General features: G+C 33.4%; 1 protein-coding gene across 4 annotated transcripts in view; it reads right to left on the minus strand.

Moving 5' to 3' along the window:
• The window catches only part of MIPOL1 (mirror-image polydactyly 1), a 274,962-nt gene that overhangs the window by 172,310 nt on the left and 85,332 nt on the right, over positions 1-17,320 (minus strand). For all 4 annotated transcript variants that reach the window (XM_045568308.1, XM_045568299.1, XM_045568325.1 and 1 more), the window contains 2 exons: positions 6,990-7,023; positions 6,560-6,730 (listed from right to left, as the gene is read on the minus strand). In XM_045568308.1, the coding sequence (XP_045424264.1) occupies positions 6,560-6,730; positions 6,990-7,023 (205 nt within the window). The remainder of the gene's footprint in view (positions 1-6,559; positions 6,731-6,989; positions 7,024-17,320) is intronic.

Genomic DNA, 17,320 nt, shown 5'->3' on the forward strand with positions numbered 1-17,320 from the left:
GTACTTCAATCACATTTAAGCTTGGTACATTCGCATCAATGCCTTAAACATACTAAGCTTGTTCATGCTCTTAGGGCACTGTTGATCTCGTTTTCTGGTGGAATGCTCTTTCCATAGCTCTCTGCTTGGCTAGATTCTCCTCGTCTTTCAAGTCTTAGGTTCAGCTATTCACCTTGACAAAGAAGTCTGCTTTGATCACCATATTTAAAGTGACAATCCCATCCACCAACTGTAGTCACTCTCTATTATCTTTTTATTTTCACCACACCACTAGTTGAAAGTACTTATTTGTTCATTCATTCTCTGTATCTCCACATGAAAATGTAAGTTCCATAAGAGTAGCAACCTTTTCTATTTGGATTATTGCTGAGTTCCCAATAGAGAGCACATAATAGGTACTCAATAAATGTGCACAGATGAATAATACTTCCCTAACTTCTTTTGGTTTAATGTATCTTGAAATAGATCTAAAATAGTTAAGCTCATCAGTTCATTAATTGCATAAACATATATCGAGAACCTACACTGTCCTGGGGACCGTAATAGACACAAATAAAAAAAAAAAACAGTTCCTATCTTCATGCAAGTTCATGCTAGTTGGAAAGACAGGCATAAAATCAATTAACTGTAATCCAGTGTGACAAGGCTGGTAACAAGATACAAGGTAAGATGAGGGCACAAAGGGTATAGTTATCAATAGTGCTTCATGTGAGGGATCTTTATGAAAGAGATAATATTTAAATTCACCTTGAAGTAGAAAGCGGATAAGTCAGCAACAAGTAGAGAGAAAGAATGTTCCAGTATGAAAGAAGAACATGCTTACAGGCAAAGTCAAAAAGCAATAGACCAATGTACTTTCCATATATTGCTCAGCTGTCTTCCTAGAATTTTCTTCATTCCATTACTGGATTGGATTCATGTCTTCCTCTTATTTGGTTTACTTCTTCATTTTGCTGGAGCTACAGCTTGGTGCTTGATATAGACTTGCACCCTATAGAAGTGTAGGAACCTGACCAGTGAAATATTCAGCTGTATTTCTTTAATTACCCTGGTTCTCCCATGCCTTTTGTGTTTGTCAACTCTGAACCTGAGTACTTCTGGATCTATAGTTCTTGTTACAACATCTAATAAAAATGAGCCACTGAATTATTTTTAAAAAAGGTGTGTTCATTATATTTTGTGTAAAGGAGGAAGATAAATGTTTTAGAAATATTTTTAACAATAAAAACAATAAACAAGGGTGTAGAAATTAAAAGAGGTTGATAATAAATTTAGATATTTGGAATGACATTTCTAGAAAATAGTGGTAAGTTAAGATTCTCCCTGTACAGTGTCCAGATAATAGAAATTTATGATCACTGATTAAGCCTTGATAGACCAAGAAGAAGAAACTAACATCTAAAACACAAAAAAGTAAAAGGAAACCCCCCAAAAATTTAAAGGATAGTAATATGGTTAATCTGGAAAAGACACTATAGTATTACTTTCTGCTTTGCCTTCCTATACTCTGATCCTAAGTTTTTAGCCTCCATGAACCTTTTCACATAGTTTTTGAACTAGTCATGATCAAGCCTGGCAATATAATCAAAGCTCCATTCTTATCAGTAGGTGGGAACTCAAGAATCATAGCATTTTAACCATTATGCCTAGAGTATATTCCAAACCACCCATGTACATACAGAATTTATCACCTCCTTCCTTTATCCCTGCTGTATACTAAGTCTTTATGACAAAGCTTTTGCCTTGCTGTTTGAATATATTTTATTTTACCAAGCCCCCTGGCCCATGGCTAAAGCCCATGTACCAACATCCAATCCTATACCTAACTTACTCAGGTCTCAGGGCCTGGGCACCTCACTTAGTACCTCAGGTACCAGCTGAGGTCCAATCAGTGAAAATCACTACAATATTATCCTATTAAATACAAGTACCACTGAGACCCAAAGCCTCTTGCTGCCAGACCTTGCCCATCTATGCATGTCCTTATAAGTCAAAAACAGCCTAGAGCTATACTAATTTTGCCAGAGCCCTTTGGAAGAATTATTTGAAGAATACTGGAAGAATTACTGCAGCTCCCAATTAGGTCAGCCCTCAAAGCTAATAAACTCCACCAATCCTGGCTAGTTCTATGATTCTTCTGTTGCTTATTGGTGACCTGGATCCAATTGTGCCTCTAAGCCTAGCCCACATGACTTTGAACATTACTGATAACATAGATATTTGAATGTATTTGATGCAATATGGTTTATCTGTCAAATGTTCCAAGACCAATACTGGCACCAAAGGATAGACATTAAGAGATGATGGATATTTGGCTAAATGGAAAGGATAGCATTCCTCAATTTAGTGGATAGTTTAGCTAGATAGCCTTTAGGGTCTTATGAAACTTAAAATTCTGTAATTCTATGGAAATCCTTCCATTTAAAATTCTAATTTTTTTGTGTATAGAATGATAAACTGAAAGATCTCCAAAAAGGAGAACAGTGAAGAAATGAAAGTTTTCAGCTTTATCTTCTAATTCCAGGTATTTCTACAATTTGAATAAAAAAGGTGAATAAAATTGGCCAAAAAATGACAAAGAAGAATGAATAAAGGATTGGTTGGTAAGATGATTCTTTGATAAAATAAATGCTAACTGTAAAATTTTTAATTCATCCTATGAAAGACTTTAAGGCTTTCGATTTTTAGTTTAGGATAGAAGATATACGGAAGAAGAATCTGGAATAAATAAGAGTACAAGGATTTATCTGAAAAAGATAAGATTTTAAGTAGGCTAGTTCAAGTAAATACATAATTCTAAGTTGATTTAAAAAATAAATTATCAAATGTACCAAAATCAACAAATTCTCACTGAATCTGAAGATTTGCAATATGTAGAATGGGACTAAAGTTTTCTTGGCACTATAATTAGAAAACATAGGATGATAAATAATAGCTTTAAAATTAAGGTAAAATCCCTATGGTATTGTTTCCAAAAACTCAAAAATATCACTTTAATCATGAAAAAAACATAAAAAAAGTCCACTGGATATTTGACAAAATATCTGAGCAGTACTCCTCAAAATTGTCAAGGTCATGGGGGTGGTGAGGAAGGAAAGACTAATAAGCTGTCACAGACCAGCAAAGACTAGGAAGACTAGGAAGATATGACAACAAAATGCAATGAAGTACTTGGAATGGATCATGGAACAGGAGAAGGACATTAATAGAAACTGGTGAAATCTGAGTAACATGTGGAGTTAAGTTAATACCAATGTACCAATAAATTTTAACAAATCTACCACAGTACTGTCAGATGGCAAAATCAGAGAAAACTGAAACTCAGTGAGCGATATATGAGAACTCATTATACTGTGGTATCGTTGAAACTTCTCTGTAATCTAAAACTATTCCAAACTTAAAAAAGTTTATTAACAAAACATTAAAGTGAAAAAAGTTCCCATTCACAAGTATAAAACAATAATTCAAAAATTTAACTATATAATGATTATAACATAAAAATTCAAATGAATACTGACTGGGCCAGAAGGCTTGCAAATAAGCACATTAAAATAATTAAATAAACAACAACTGCTTTTCTTTTTTTCTTTTTTTTTTATGTAGCATGTTTTTTTTTTTTTTTTTTATTTCAGCTCTTTATAGGGGTACAAAAGCTCAGGTTATATACATTGTCCGTGTCCCGCCCATCCCCCTGAGTCAGAGCCTCAAGCGTGTCCATTCTCCAGACAGTGCGCCTGGCACTCACCATGTAGTCATACCTCCATCCCCCCCCCCACCTCCCCGAGTCAGCACCTTCAAGCATGACCATTCCCCAGACAGTGCGCAACGCACTCATCATGTAGGCATACACCCATCCCCTCCCCCCACCTCCCGTCTCAGTCTTATATCCAATTGGCATCCTTCCCCGATGTGCATTTAGGTGATGATCAGGGAAACCAATTTTCTGGTACAAAACATAACCATAATATCCATTTAGGCATAAAGACTTGTTGGAAAATATGACCAAATATTTATTTATTTATTTACTTATTGTTTTATACCATGCAAGGCAGTAGGGAGAGGAAAGAGGAAGAGGGAATGAGTGGCAATCAATTTTTAATTGTGCTCTTTGTGCTTATTTTTAGCTAATTTAAGAGAATAAAAAATCAAATATTTGAATTTATACTATGATTATTTCCAAGTATATAAAAATAGTTTCAGCTATCTCTTCAACAATATAATGAATTATCTAAGATTGAATGCACTTGGAAGGGAACAAATTGGTAAATATTTTATAAGTTTAAGGACCTTTTCCAATTCGAATCTGAAGAAAAACATCAGACTTCTACATCTAGATAGGATGGAACCATTTGTGGTAGACCAATGCTCTAGCTAACAGGAAAAGTAAGATTTAATACAAAAATCATCTGTTTAAAGGTATCAGAGGACTGTTGCTAGAATAATGACTTGAGTAGCTACGATTCTGAAAAGGAGTTAACTAGAGAGGGGTAATTTGAGGATCTGCAGTTTTCCCAAGAGTTTCACAAATTCTACGTATGAGGAAGGGGCTGAGAAACCAGGCTTTAACTAGAAAGAGAACTCCTGCTAGAGGACAGAGAAACCACCCAAGCTTTTGGCAGTTATGCAAGGTTGAAGTGACAAAATTAGAGATTTGGCACTTGTTTCCATCCCAAATCATTTGCCAAATTTTGAACCTATTTAGGGCTTAAAGTTAAAAAGCTAAGCCCCCTGGCCTCTGAAAAACTGTAGTTTTCCACAGTTTGACAATGCTGAGGAGACAAACACTGGATTATAGCATCTGCCAGGAGCAGAGCCCTTGTGAATATTCACCTCTCAGCTTGGGAGGTCTCACCCAAAATACTGGTATGAACCATCACTAGCCAAGACTTACCAAAACCTCCATAAAACCTTCATGGGAGACAGCAAACCATTTTGGATAGCAATAGAAATGAACTAATGGGAAACACTTTAAGAAGTAAAGGAATAAGCGGTTGAGTGATAACCTTGAGAAGGCCAGAAAAGATGTGAATTGGTACAGAAATAGATTTTCTTTAGTTAGAACAAAGTAGAGTAGAAAAGGCAGAGTATATGGGCAAAAATGCCGGCAGGCTGGCAGATGAAATGGTTGGGGACATGAAAATTTCTCTTTTTGATTGAGGGGAGATGGTTGTATATCTAAGGAGAAAGGAAAAGAGATTTAAAAAGCCCTCTAGAGGGAGAGTGGATGGACTTACAAAAGGCAAGAAGACTGGCAGGCAACACTAAGGAGCTACTTGAAGACAGTGGTCATGAATTTAAGCTAAGTTCAATCAGAAAATTTGTGATTTTCTCCTGCCCTGTAAAGCTATGAAGATCTAGAACAGATGGAAAGATTAGTTTAACTAGGCTTTGATTTTGCTAGGTGAGTATGGCAAAGAAAGAAAGGGCCACAAAACTGAGGTTACATTATTTTCAAGATGGTGATAATTGTGGTGGGCCATGGAATCTAAGCTACATGAGGGGGGAAGTGAGGACATGAGGGGTTTGAGGGATAGAAAACAGTTGGTAAGATCAATAGAAATAAGTGTGGGTGGAGCTGAAAAATTGCTGGAGTCAGAGTCCTAGTGTAAGTGACCTAGAAAGATAGTAGGTGGTGGTTAGAAAGTGGGATGCTTGAACGTGAGACTGATAATGACCAAGAATAGGATCTGACCATAGCATAGATGGCAGAAGTAGTGTTCAACACATGATGATTGATTGGAGTAGAGGACTCTAGAAAATGAGAGGCCAAGATTTTGAAAGGATCATCTACATAGATATTTAAATCACCAAGAATTATGACAGGAGTAGGCTCAAGAAGAGACAATGGAATAGATCCTAAAATCTTAATGAAATAAAGGAAGTAACATAGGAGTGTGTACCTGACTATGAGAGTATGTACTGGGAGGTATAATCTGATATATGAGTTTTAAAGTTAGAGGTGTTTAGGGGAAAAGAAGGAACATTAACGAGAAAAAAGCCTCAGAGCCTGGCAGTATAACTGGCGCGGGAGAGAATACAGCCAGTACTTGCGAGAACTGCAGTGGAAGCACAGCCTCAGGGAGGTAATCAGGTTTCAGTTAGAACAGGAAAGTGTAAGTAATGTTCAGAAGAGAATAGACTAATGAGTTGATCCATTCATTAATCAAAGTTTACTAAAAGGCACTGAATTAGGCATTGGGAAGAAAACAGTAATAAAGACATAGCCTCACCCCTCTCAAAACTGCAACTTGAGTAAGAAGTCTCATATAAAAGTGATTAAAGAATATAACTAAATTTCTATAATAAGTTAACATTTTATAAACCAAGTTATATTTTATTAAAAAATTAGAATGCATTAAATTGTATTAAAAATGAGGTTGTATATTTTGAACAGTAGTATAACAAAATACATAATTATTCTAAATAGCTAATTATTTAAGTATTAATTATATGCTAAAAATTAGTGTGAATTAAGAATATCTGGGCAAAAGTCACTTTTAATGGTAAAAAAGAGGGGGAAATGGTAAGTATATGCTTTTACAGATACATGCACAGTTACCTGAGACAAAGCAGCATCCCGTTCTTCTATCACTGCACTCATTTCTTCTGCGGTTATTCTCTTTTTACATTCCTTGGTCTTGTAGATTCTATCCACAATTATAGCTCCATTCTTCTGAATAGCTATCCCTGTGTCTGCATTGTTTATTCTGTTCAGTAATTCCTGTAATGTCTACCAACACCATTATATGTTAGTCAGACATGAAGTTTTAATATATTTTATTTAATATAGGGTTTTAATTAATAGGCACATGTGAATTGTAAATTGACTGAGTGAAGTTATTGAATTTTCATATTGCAGCAAAGATGTACATTATTAGTGTGTCAATTCTTCTTTTTCCCACATCTTAGTTCTTGAAACCCACTCAATTGAACTTAAGCCTCTAAGATATAAGACTGACATCAAGAAATCTCCTCAGAGAATGGCTTACCATGTCATTTTCTTCAGGGTTAATATTTTCTAGCCTAGAAAAAAGGGACACAGAAAGCCTGATCAGTAGCATTTCCTTAGTGCAGCAAAATGAGTTCGCTTTTTAAATCTTTAGAACCTCAAGTAATTTCATTCGACTAGTCTTTAGAGTCAACCATGACACTGAACATATTAAAGTGCCACCTGCTCGACTCCATCTTTCAATAATGCTCCATATCTTCTGCACTGACTTCAGACTGTTAAGTTATTAATGTTTACTGCTATATATGACTACAAGGATCAATTGTTCATATGTGCTTAGATGAAGAAAGTTCCCCAGTGATAGAAGCACTCATTCTCATCATTATATTTACTCCTGGACTTTCAATTCTTATCAGAAACTGTATTTCCTTTCTTTTTTGGAAACCATTATAAGTAAAACAAGGCAAGTATTTTTATTACAAAGTTTAACTATGTTCCCTCAAAAGCAATGACAAATAATTACACTAAATTTGAACTAAAAATCTCTTGCTGCTACCTATTTGTGAAAACAAATACATAGAAATGCTGATCAAATATGGACCACATTTATTAGGTGACTAATGCTGTTTTCTCTTTTTATAATATATATAAAATTATTCAGTTTAAAGACAAAAAAAAGTAAACTGGTTCCCCTCATGCATGCACTGTGTCTTATAAAAGCTACAGTAACCACTGAAATGTTTGTAGATGTTGAGGAATTGAAGAAATGCAGTAGAGGTAAAGAAAGAAGTTCTAAAAGACATAACCTAGAAAATATCTGTAATATAATTTAGGCTACCATTTAAATTGGATAAATTAAAAGAAAATCTGCAATAGGTATTAGTGAAAAGACAGATTCTAGAAATGGTCTTAATTATTTTTAAATTGCACAAAAAAGTTTAGATATCCAAGTTTCTGTTTTCTCAAGCCCCCCCCACCCAATTCTGTACTCTTACGATTTTACACTTACCCCAAAAAAGGATAGTAGGAAAAGATACTAGAAGACAACAAGTATGACACAAATTGTTTCAACTTTACAAGTGGATGAAATTGCTACATTCATGGAAAAGTAGTAATTTTAAAACATAGTATTTTAACAGAAAAAATATATACACATATATCAAAAAGCTACTTCTAAACACACTTAAATAGTATAAGTTAACAGGAAAGCACAGTGATTTTGAATTATATATAATTTAGTGTACCTCAAACTACTAACATCCACTTTGAATTCACATTTCAAAAAAGGTAACTACTCTCATCTTTTACCATTTTTCTCCAAAATAAATCAATAATTTTCAAAGATATTGCTTAATAAATGCTTGTTCTACAAGAAGTGTGAGGATAACCACTTCTTTTTTACTCAATTGAAAAATATAACAAAAAAGTATAAGACAATAAAATTCTTACAAGTATTTGTTGTCATAGTGAAAGTATTTGAAGAACACTAGTATAGCATTTAACCATCAGTTATTTGTAGGCTAAATATGATTTTTAAGGAAGTGATATATGGTGAGAAATATTTATCTTATATTGTCTATCTTTTATTGTCTTCTATTATCATTTTTAGATGAAATCAGTCTCAGAGCTAATTATGGCAACTTCCCAATAAAATCAAAGTTAAATGCTGATAAATTTCACAATATGTTATTATTAAACTTTATAATTTAAAATGTGAACAGACAGATGATAACTAAACATTTAGATTGGTATGAGAACCTTTACAACAACAAAAATATTGAGTTGCCAAGGTTATAAATCCCCATTTTTAGTTTCAAAGAATTATAAATGACCAGGGAGAAAATAACAGTATAGTTAGATTACCTAATTTGTATATTCCAAATAAGCAACACAACATAAATATATGAAATTTCTATGTAATACTTACAACTTGTCTTCAGGCATTGCAATGCAAAGAATTACTTTAAGGAGGACCTTTTAACAGGAAAGGTTTAAGATAACTGTATTTAGTCTGATATTAAAATTCTCTGCTAATCATTTAAATATTTTAAAAAAATCAAAATCAAATGTATTAAAGAATATACCAGATCCCTGGCACCTGAATTTAGCATTCAGTCTTTAAATAATTTGTGTAATTGCTCCTAAAAGTACATAACAAACATATAGTGATTTGTCATTTTGCTGATAACTGAATTTAAACTGTTTTTGGTGGAGCTCGTGTGCTAGGTCTCACACGCAGAGCATGAGCAAGCCAAGTCAACTGCTTAGCATTTGGATCTCAGTGTTGCCTTATTATTATTCTTTATAATTGATATAAGTATACTGATAGATGGCCATAAAAAGAAAAGTATAACTTTAATCAAAATAAAAGAAAATAGTAATTTGAGATTTGAAAATGTGCATAGATGCATGTAACTTTCAATATAAACATGAATCTTGAAACAGAAAAAAGCTGATTCTTGTATTTCTCTATTTGTATTTCTTTAAAAGTCTCAGGAGGTATTTATCACAGATATCAAAGATCAATTACATTATAATTTAGTCTCAACTAGATTACATAGAGCAAGATCTGATCAGCAAACTTTTTCTGTAAAGGGTCAGATAGTAAATGTTCTAGGCTTTGCCAAAGGTTCTCTGTCACAGCCACTGAACTCTGCTTTTGTAGTGCAAAAGCATCCATAGTCAATATGTAAAGTAATGAGTGTGGTTGTATTCCCATAAAACTTTATTTACAAAACAGGTGGAAGGCTGGAATTCACCACAGGTTCTTACTTTGCCAATCCCAGATACAGAGTATTGAAAAATGAGACCAGATCTTTGACATTAATATACTGTAAATGCCAATTCAGTATACCTGACATAATTTTATGAGTTGGATCGATCATTCAATATCTAGTTAAAGAATCAACAAGAGCAATTTTGAGAAAATTAAATTCAGGCCTACAGTAAGTACATCACTTATTGTATCACTTAAGACAACACAAAATTTAGACCATTTACCTTTTCAAAAAGAGATTATTTGAAACAGCTATACAAGGCTTTCAATTTTTTATTTAAAATGACTTTAGGAAAGGTACTAAAGTTTACTAGTAGCATGTATAATACTTTACTGGTTCAAATAAAGACTTAAAATAACAGTTGGAGCTATATGAAATATAACTGACAAAGTATAAATTATACCTCATTAATATGAGATTTACAATTAGACAAAAGAATTTCAACCTTTTATAAACTTTAAATTATGCCTACAACAGTCTAACTTGACATAGTATGATAATCAGTAAGAATTTTGCTGAAGTAAATGTCTATGGGCTCAAGTTTCAATTGATTTCCTATAGCATGCAAATTCTGACTGACAACCTTGCACTCTAAATGAAAGGCCTATGCATGAAATGTCGTATTTCTTGATTTATCCCTAAATGGGTCAATAATGCCTTATTCCTTTCTGAAACTATAGTCATCACCTTGTTCAATGGCAAGAAACAAAACGTTGACCTCAAATGATAACAAAACAAAACCAAAACCAGTGACCAGTTAATCAGAAAATTCCAACTCCTTTGCTTTTATTCCCTCATTTATTACATAGCACTACACTTAACATGTTAAAAAATACCAATGATAGCAAAGAGACTGAAGAAAAGATATGATCTCAAAAGTTGGAATATACAAATGCAAACAATGTATATATTAGAATGTATATGTAAGTCATTTTAACTTGAAACCTTTTTACTTTTTTGCTAGTTTTGAAAAAAAAAAGAAAGATAAAAAGCATTAAAGATTCAAGGGGTAAAGGAAAGCAGAGCAGAGGCAAAATAAGTCAATACAGATACTGTAACAGAGATACAAAGTAGATCAGAAGTAGAAAGGAGATGAGAGAAAAAAGGCAACAGAAAGAATCTGAAGATTATAGCAAGCATGAAATTAGGGAATTTAAAAAGAAAAGAGATGTGAAATAATTTATATAATTTCATCTTGTATGCAACTTCAAATATGTCCTTCATTCAAATAGAATTTAGTTATAAATTGGTTCTCTTATTAAGGGTTTAGTCTAAAACACTCTCTTGAAGGTTCAGAACCTATAGTTTCAGCTGAGGAGAAAGGAACCTCTACAGTATCACGTGAAACTATGCTGACATACTATTCCTTTTTGTTTCTGCTTGCTATGTAAGGCCTTCCCTGACCCATCCTCCCTCTCCCACCTGCACTCCTAGACTATAATACAGTAGAAGCCCCTCTTATAAGCTATTTCTATGAACCAAAAATTCTTCATATCAATTAACATTGTTTTAAGTATTTATGTAATTATTTACTTATTTAATTAACTAAATTAAAACTACAATGCTATGTCCCCAGCAACTAGAACTGCACCTAACACACAGTGTATATTCAGTAAGTATTCACTGAATGGATTAATTAATTAAAAGGCTTGGGATTGAGTGTTTTACTTTTCATCCATTCCTATTCCTCCCTTAATACTAATGCTCCAAAGGACAAAATAGATTCTGCCTCAAGGAACACTAATTTAGTATACTGTAGTAAAAATTATAACAAATATATATGTAAATTAAAGTAGATATACAATGAAGACTAAAAAAATAGGGAAGAAGGATAGGTTCAATTTATATACATCAGTGAAAGATGGAATAAACAAAACTAAGTGATCAGTTTAATAGAAGTTCTGAGGAAGAAGTTTTGGCTTGGATATGCGGGCAGATGGTTGTGGTACTGATCAGGATGGGGATTAAGGAGGAGGATCAGGTTTTAGGAATGAATTAATAAACTTCATTTGGATATGCTAAATTTGAGTTGCCTGTGTAAACCTGAGGTAGATAATTCTGACAATGTGCATTTGATTGATTTTGAATCATTGGCCAAGTTGTCAAGCACTCTAAGCGTTTTCATCTATAAAGCATGAATAACACCTACCTCAAAAGAGTTGTGACAGTGTATGAAAGCTGATTTGCTCTTTTGGGGGTGAATTTGATTTTTTTAAAAGCAGTAAAATCTATTCAGAAGCAAATTTCATGAATAAAATTGGTGATCAATCTATGTAACAAAATTTATGAACATAAATTACATGTAAATATAATATAGTACTGTTCAGTAAATGATAAATTGAAAAAAAAATAGTATTTGCAAATCTCCAAAGATGAGTTCTAAAATTTAATGGCTGCATTACCAAAATTTTAAAAAGGGCATCTACTTTGAAAAATATGTGTAAAAACATTTGGTTCTAGTGTTTCTACAGACATAAATAAATTGATTCTAAAATATATATGGAAAGGCAAAGGTACTAGAATACCCAAAACAATTCTTTAATAAAAGAGCAAAGTTGGAGGACTGACATTTGATTTCAAGATTTATTATAAAGCATCAGTCATCGAGACTGTGAGATATTGGTGAAGGGACTGACACATACATCAATGGAACAGAATAGAAAGTCCAGAAATTAAACCAGGCATATGTAGTCAACTTATTTTGACAAAAGTGTAAAGAAAATTTAGTGGAAAAATTAAAGACTTTTGCACAAATGATGGTGGAATTAAAAAATGTCCATATACAAAAGAAAAAAAAAGGAACTCCACATTTTCCACAAAAATTAACTCAAAATGGATCACAGACCTAAATGTAAAACACAAATCTTACAACTTCTAGAAGAAAACACAGAAGAAAATCTGTGTGACTTCTCATTTCACAATGAGTTTTAGATTCAATGCCAAAAGAACAATCTATGAAAGAAAAACACTGATAGGGTTTTATCAAAATTGAAACCTTGTGTTTTGCCAAACACATGAAGACACTCAAAAAAAAAAATAAGACATGGACTAGAAGAAAATATTTGCAAACCACACAGCTGAAAAAGGACTTATATTCAGAATAGAAATAACTGTTTTAAACAATAAGAAAAAAATCCAGTTTGAAACACTGTATCAAATTTATGAAAAAAGGTGATAGGCAGATAGCAAATAAGCATGACTAAAGCTGCTGAACATCATTTGCCATCAGATAAATACAAATAAAAATATTGAGCTATCACTATGCAACTATTAGAATGGCTAACATACAAAACAAGAAACAAAAAACAAAACAACAGTTCCAAATCTTGGGAAGGATACAGAACAAGAGGAACTGTGATTCATTGCTAGTGGGATTCCAAATGGTACAGAATCTCTTCTGGAAGAGAGTTTGGCAGTTTATTTTTATAAAGTTAGTATAGATTTCACATATAACCTGGCATTCATGCTGCTAGGTTTATTTGACTGATTTGAAATCGATGTCCAAACAAAAACTTCTGTGCAAATGCTTATAGTAACTTTATTCAAAACTGCCAAAATTGGAAGCAATCACAATATCTTTTATATAAGTGAATGGATAAACAAACTGTGATTCCTCCACACAATGGAATACTTTTCTTCTTTTTTTTTTTTTTTCTTTTTTTTTTGAGACAGAGTCTCACTCTGTTGCCTGGGCTAGAGTGAGTGCCGTGACGTCAGCCTAGCTCACAGCAACCTCAAACTCCTGGGCTTAAGCAATCCTACTGCCTCAGCCTCCCGAGTAGCTGGGACTACAGACATGCGCCACCATGCCCGGCTAATTTTTTGCATATATATTTTTAGTTGGCCAGATAATTTATTTCTATTTTTAGTGGAGACGGGGGTCTCACTCTTGCTCATGCTGGTCTCGAACTCCTGACCTCTAGCGATCCACCCGCCTCGGCCTCCCAGAGTGCTAGGATTACAGGCGTGAGCCAACGTGCCCAGCCGGAATACTTTTCAACAAGAAAAAAGAACAAGGTATATAATTCATACATCTACATGGATGTATTTTGGCAAGTGAAAGATGGCAGTTTGAAAAGGCTCCATATTGTGTGATTCCATTCATATAACATTCTAGAATAGGAAAAACTATTAGGGGCAGAAAACAGGTCAGTAGGTGCCACAGAGTTGAGAAGAAGTAGTATCTGGGTAGAGGAAGCACTGGGGATTTTTTAAGAGGCAGAACTAATTTGGATATATGACACTATGCCTTTGTTAAAATCCACAGAACTTTACAGGGGAGTGAACCTAAAAAAATTCGTGATGAAAATGGCTTCTTCATCCTCAAAACTAATAACTCCATTCTACCCATGAGAAAAACTTCAGAAAACACCAAATTGAGAGAAATTCTGTAAAATACCTGACCAATAATCCTCAAAACTATCAAAGTCATAAAAAACAAGGAAAGTCTAAGAAAATGTCACACCAAAGCAGGCTAAGGAGACATAACAACTAAATGTAATATGAAATCCTGGATAGGATCCTGGAACATAAACAGGACATTAGCGGAGAATTAGTGAAATCCAAATAAAGTGTGGAGTTTAGTTCACAGTTATGTAACTATATTGAATTCTCCCCTGTGACAAATGTACCACAGTAATGTTAAGATGTTAACAAAAAGGGAAATGGGTGAGGATTATACAGAAACTTCTCTGTACTATCTTCGCAACTGTTCTGGAATCTAAAACTATTTAAAAATAAAAAATTCATTTAAAAAGTTGGAATTCCATGTAAAGATGGCATAGTAAAATATGCACACAGAAATTGATTTATCCCATATACAGCCACATAAACAGAAAATAAAAATTAACCAAACAAAAAGAAAGTAGGATGTCATGCAGCAATTTTTAAAAGTAGAGAGCAGGTGCAGGGTGAAAAGATGATGATTTTGGCTAGATTCACCTAACTCTTACTTTTACCTATGAAGATAGGTACTCGGAAAAGACAGTGAGCTAACAAAATCCTTAGAATTTTTCACTAGTACCACACAGCTTGGAAATAATCTGAAAAGGAGTTGAGTAGATAGTCCGGAATAAAATAACAAAACCCCTCCAGAGTAAAAGGCTTTATTACTTAAGAATTGGTACAGAGGAAGCAACAATCATCAAAGCTGACCATTTTTTTTTACTACAGTGGTAGAACAAATAAAAGCCCCAATGCAATATCCCACAGAATCAGCATATGTATAAAGATGATATGAGTACTTAATACGTGACACCAAACAAAATCCTATAATTAGAGGACAGAACTTTCAACAAAAGGGCCATACAGCCCTTAGGGAGGTTTTACCTACATCCATGCCCAGCCTATTGCTCTAGGGTTATATAGAAAGGTATCAAGGGAGCAATACCTTGCCAAGATACAGCAGCTCAGAAAAGGCAAATAGGTCTAAAATAAGATGAAATATTTATCAAGGAAAATTCACCTGTACCATTCTGTTTTGACAAAGAAAAGTTCTTCACAGAATTGCCCATTTCAAGCATGACCAAGATGAAAAGAAATGATACAGCAACTACAATATATGACAAATACAACACAAAATGCATTATGCAAAAGAGACAAGATCATAATTTAAAAAAAAACATAAACCAAGATGCTATGGGTTGAATGCTTGCTTTCTCCAAAACTCATGTTAAAATTTAATTGTCATTGTAACAGTATTAAGAGGTGGGACCTCTGAGAGGTGACCAGGCCACAAGGGTCTCTACTCATATGGGTAGAATGAATGTCATTATAGAAGGTCAGTTCAGTCCCCTTTTGCCTCTTTTTGCCCTTCTGCCTTTCACCATGTGATGATAGCAAGAAGAATCTTGAAAAATGCATGCACTTTGATCTTGGACTTGGCAGCCTACAGAGCTATGAGCCAATAAATTTCTGTTCATTATGAATGTCCCAGTCTCAGGTATTCCATTATAGCAGCATAAATAGACTAAGACACAGGGAAGAAGAAAATTCTCCTACCAGTGTTTGGCATTTTAGAAAATCATAAAAAACAATCATTCAATAAAACAAAATCCAAAGAGAAGATGCTAAAATAGAAGCGCAAAAGGAAACAGAAAGCTTAAAGAAATAAGATGAGAACCAAAAATAAACAAATAAATAAAAAATTAATTAACTAGAAAGAGCATGGAAGGGAACAATGACTGGATTCTTATTATACTAACATAAAGGAAAGATTTGAGATCATCACAGTAAATGTAGAGCAAGGAGGATTAAAGCAATTATTGAACAGATAACAGATAAGGAAAAAAGTGTCCTATATAAGGATAACTGAGTCTCTAAAATATAAAACCTAAAAAACAAAATAGAAAATTTGCAGATATAAAATTTCCATGAAATAAAGGAAGAATCAAATAGCCCTTTGAAAGACATGCTGTGGTCCCAAAAATGTTATTTAAGATGATGAACACAACCATCTTAAGTTCTTCTACTTCAAGAATAAAGAAAGAATCCTTCAGGTATCTGGCACAAAAAAAGCCAATGCACACACAATGGCGGACAGAGGAGGGGGAATCCGATTGACTACAAGATTTCTTTTCAGCCAAACTCAACGTCAAAAGACAGGAGAGTAACACTTTTACAATGTTTAGAATGAAAGAATACTCCACTTAACAATTTTATTCATAACCAATTTGAGTGTAAGCATAACACACAGTCTGGAGCATGTTAAATCAGAGAATAAAGTATTTATGAGCTCTTCTTCAAAAAACTGTTTTGAGAATGAAAATCACTCACCCAGGGATTCCCTACAATAAAGAACTCAGGCATAAAATGCCATTTATGATAAAATTCCAATAATAATTATTTCATCCTTTTAAACAAAATTAAGATTAAACAACAGGGGGAACTTTGGCTGTAGAAACTAATATGGCTATAGAAGCTAATACTTTTACAAATATTTTTAAGTAAAATTAATAAAGAAAAAGAAAAAAAGAGTTTAAAAATGCTTATTTATTTCATACCTGAGAGTCAAATGATACTGTTTAATTGAAATACTGCATGAAAGAAATTTGACGACTCCAACATCTTAATGTTTTTCACAACCTCCCTTTTTAATATTAGAAGCATCTTTGGGAAATTAATATACCTTGTTAAAAGAAAATATTGCACAAAGGTCAAAATTTTCTTTAGTCTCACTTCAATTGACAATTACTCTTAAATTCAAGTAACACTTATATAGTACTTGCTATGAGCTAGGTACTTTTCAATATTTAGTAAGTCATTTAGTCCTCATAACAACCTATATAAGGTAGGTACTATAATACACATTTTATAGACAAAAAAAAACTAAGTGCCAGACCCTCTGGGTAATTTGTCCATGGCTGTACAGCAAGGAAGCAGCACAGCCAATATTTGAAGATAGACTGGGTCCAGAAACCATACTCTTAACCTCGAAACTACACTGCCTCTCAAAATACCATGTAGAAAATAACTTGATTTTTATCAAATTAATTTTATGGATACCTCCATTTAATCACACACCATCTATCCTTCTGGGTAATAATATTTAAGTATACACTTAAAGGGAAAAGAGTTATTTTGGAGTGGACATTGT

Source organism: Lemur catta, chromosome 1 (assembly GCF_020740605.2).
Source record: "Lemur catta isolate mLemCat1 chromosome 1, mLemCat1.pri, whole genome shotgun sequence".
NCBI classification, from domain to species: domain Eukaryota; kingdom Metazoa; phylum Chordata; class Mammalia; order Primates; family Lemuridae; genus Lemur; species Lemur catta.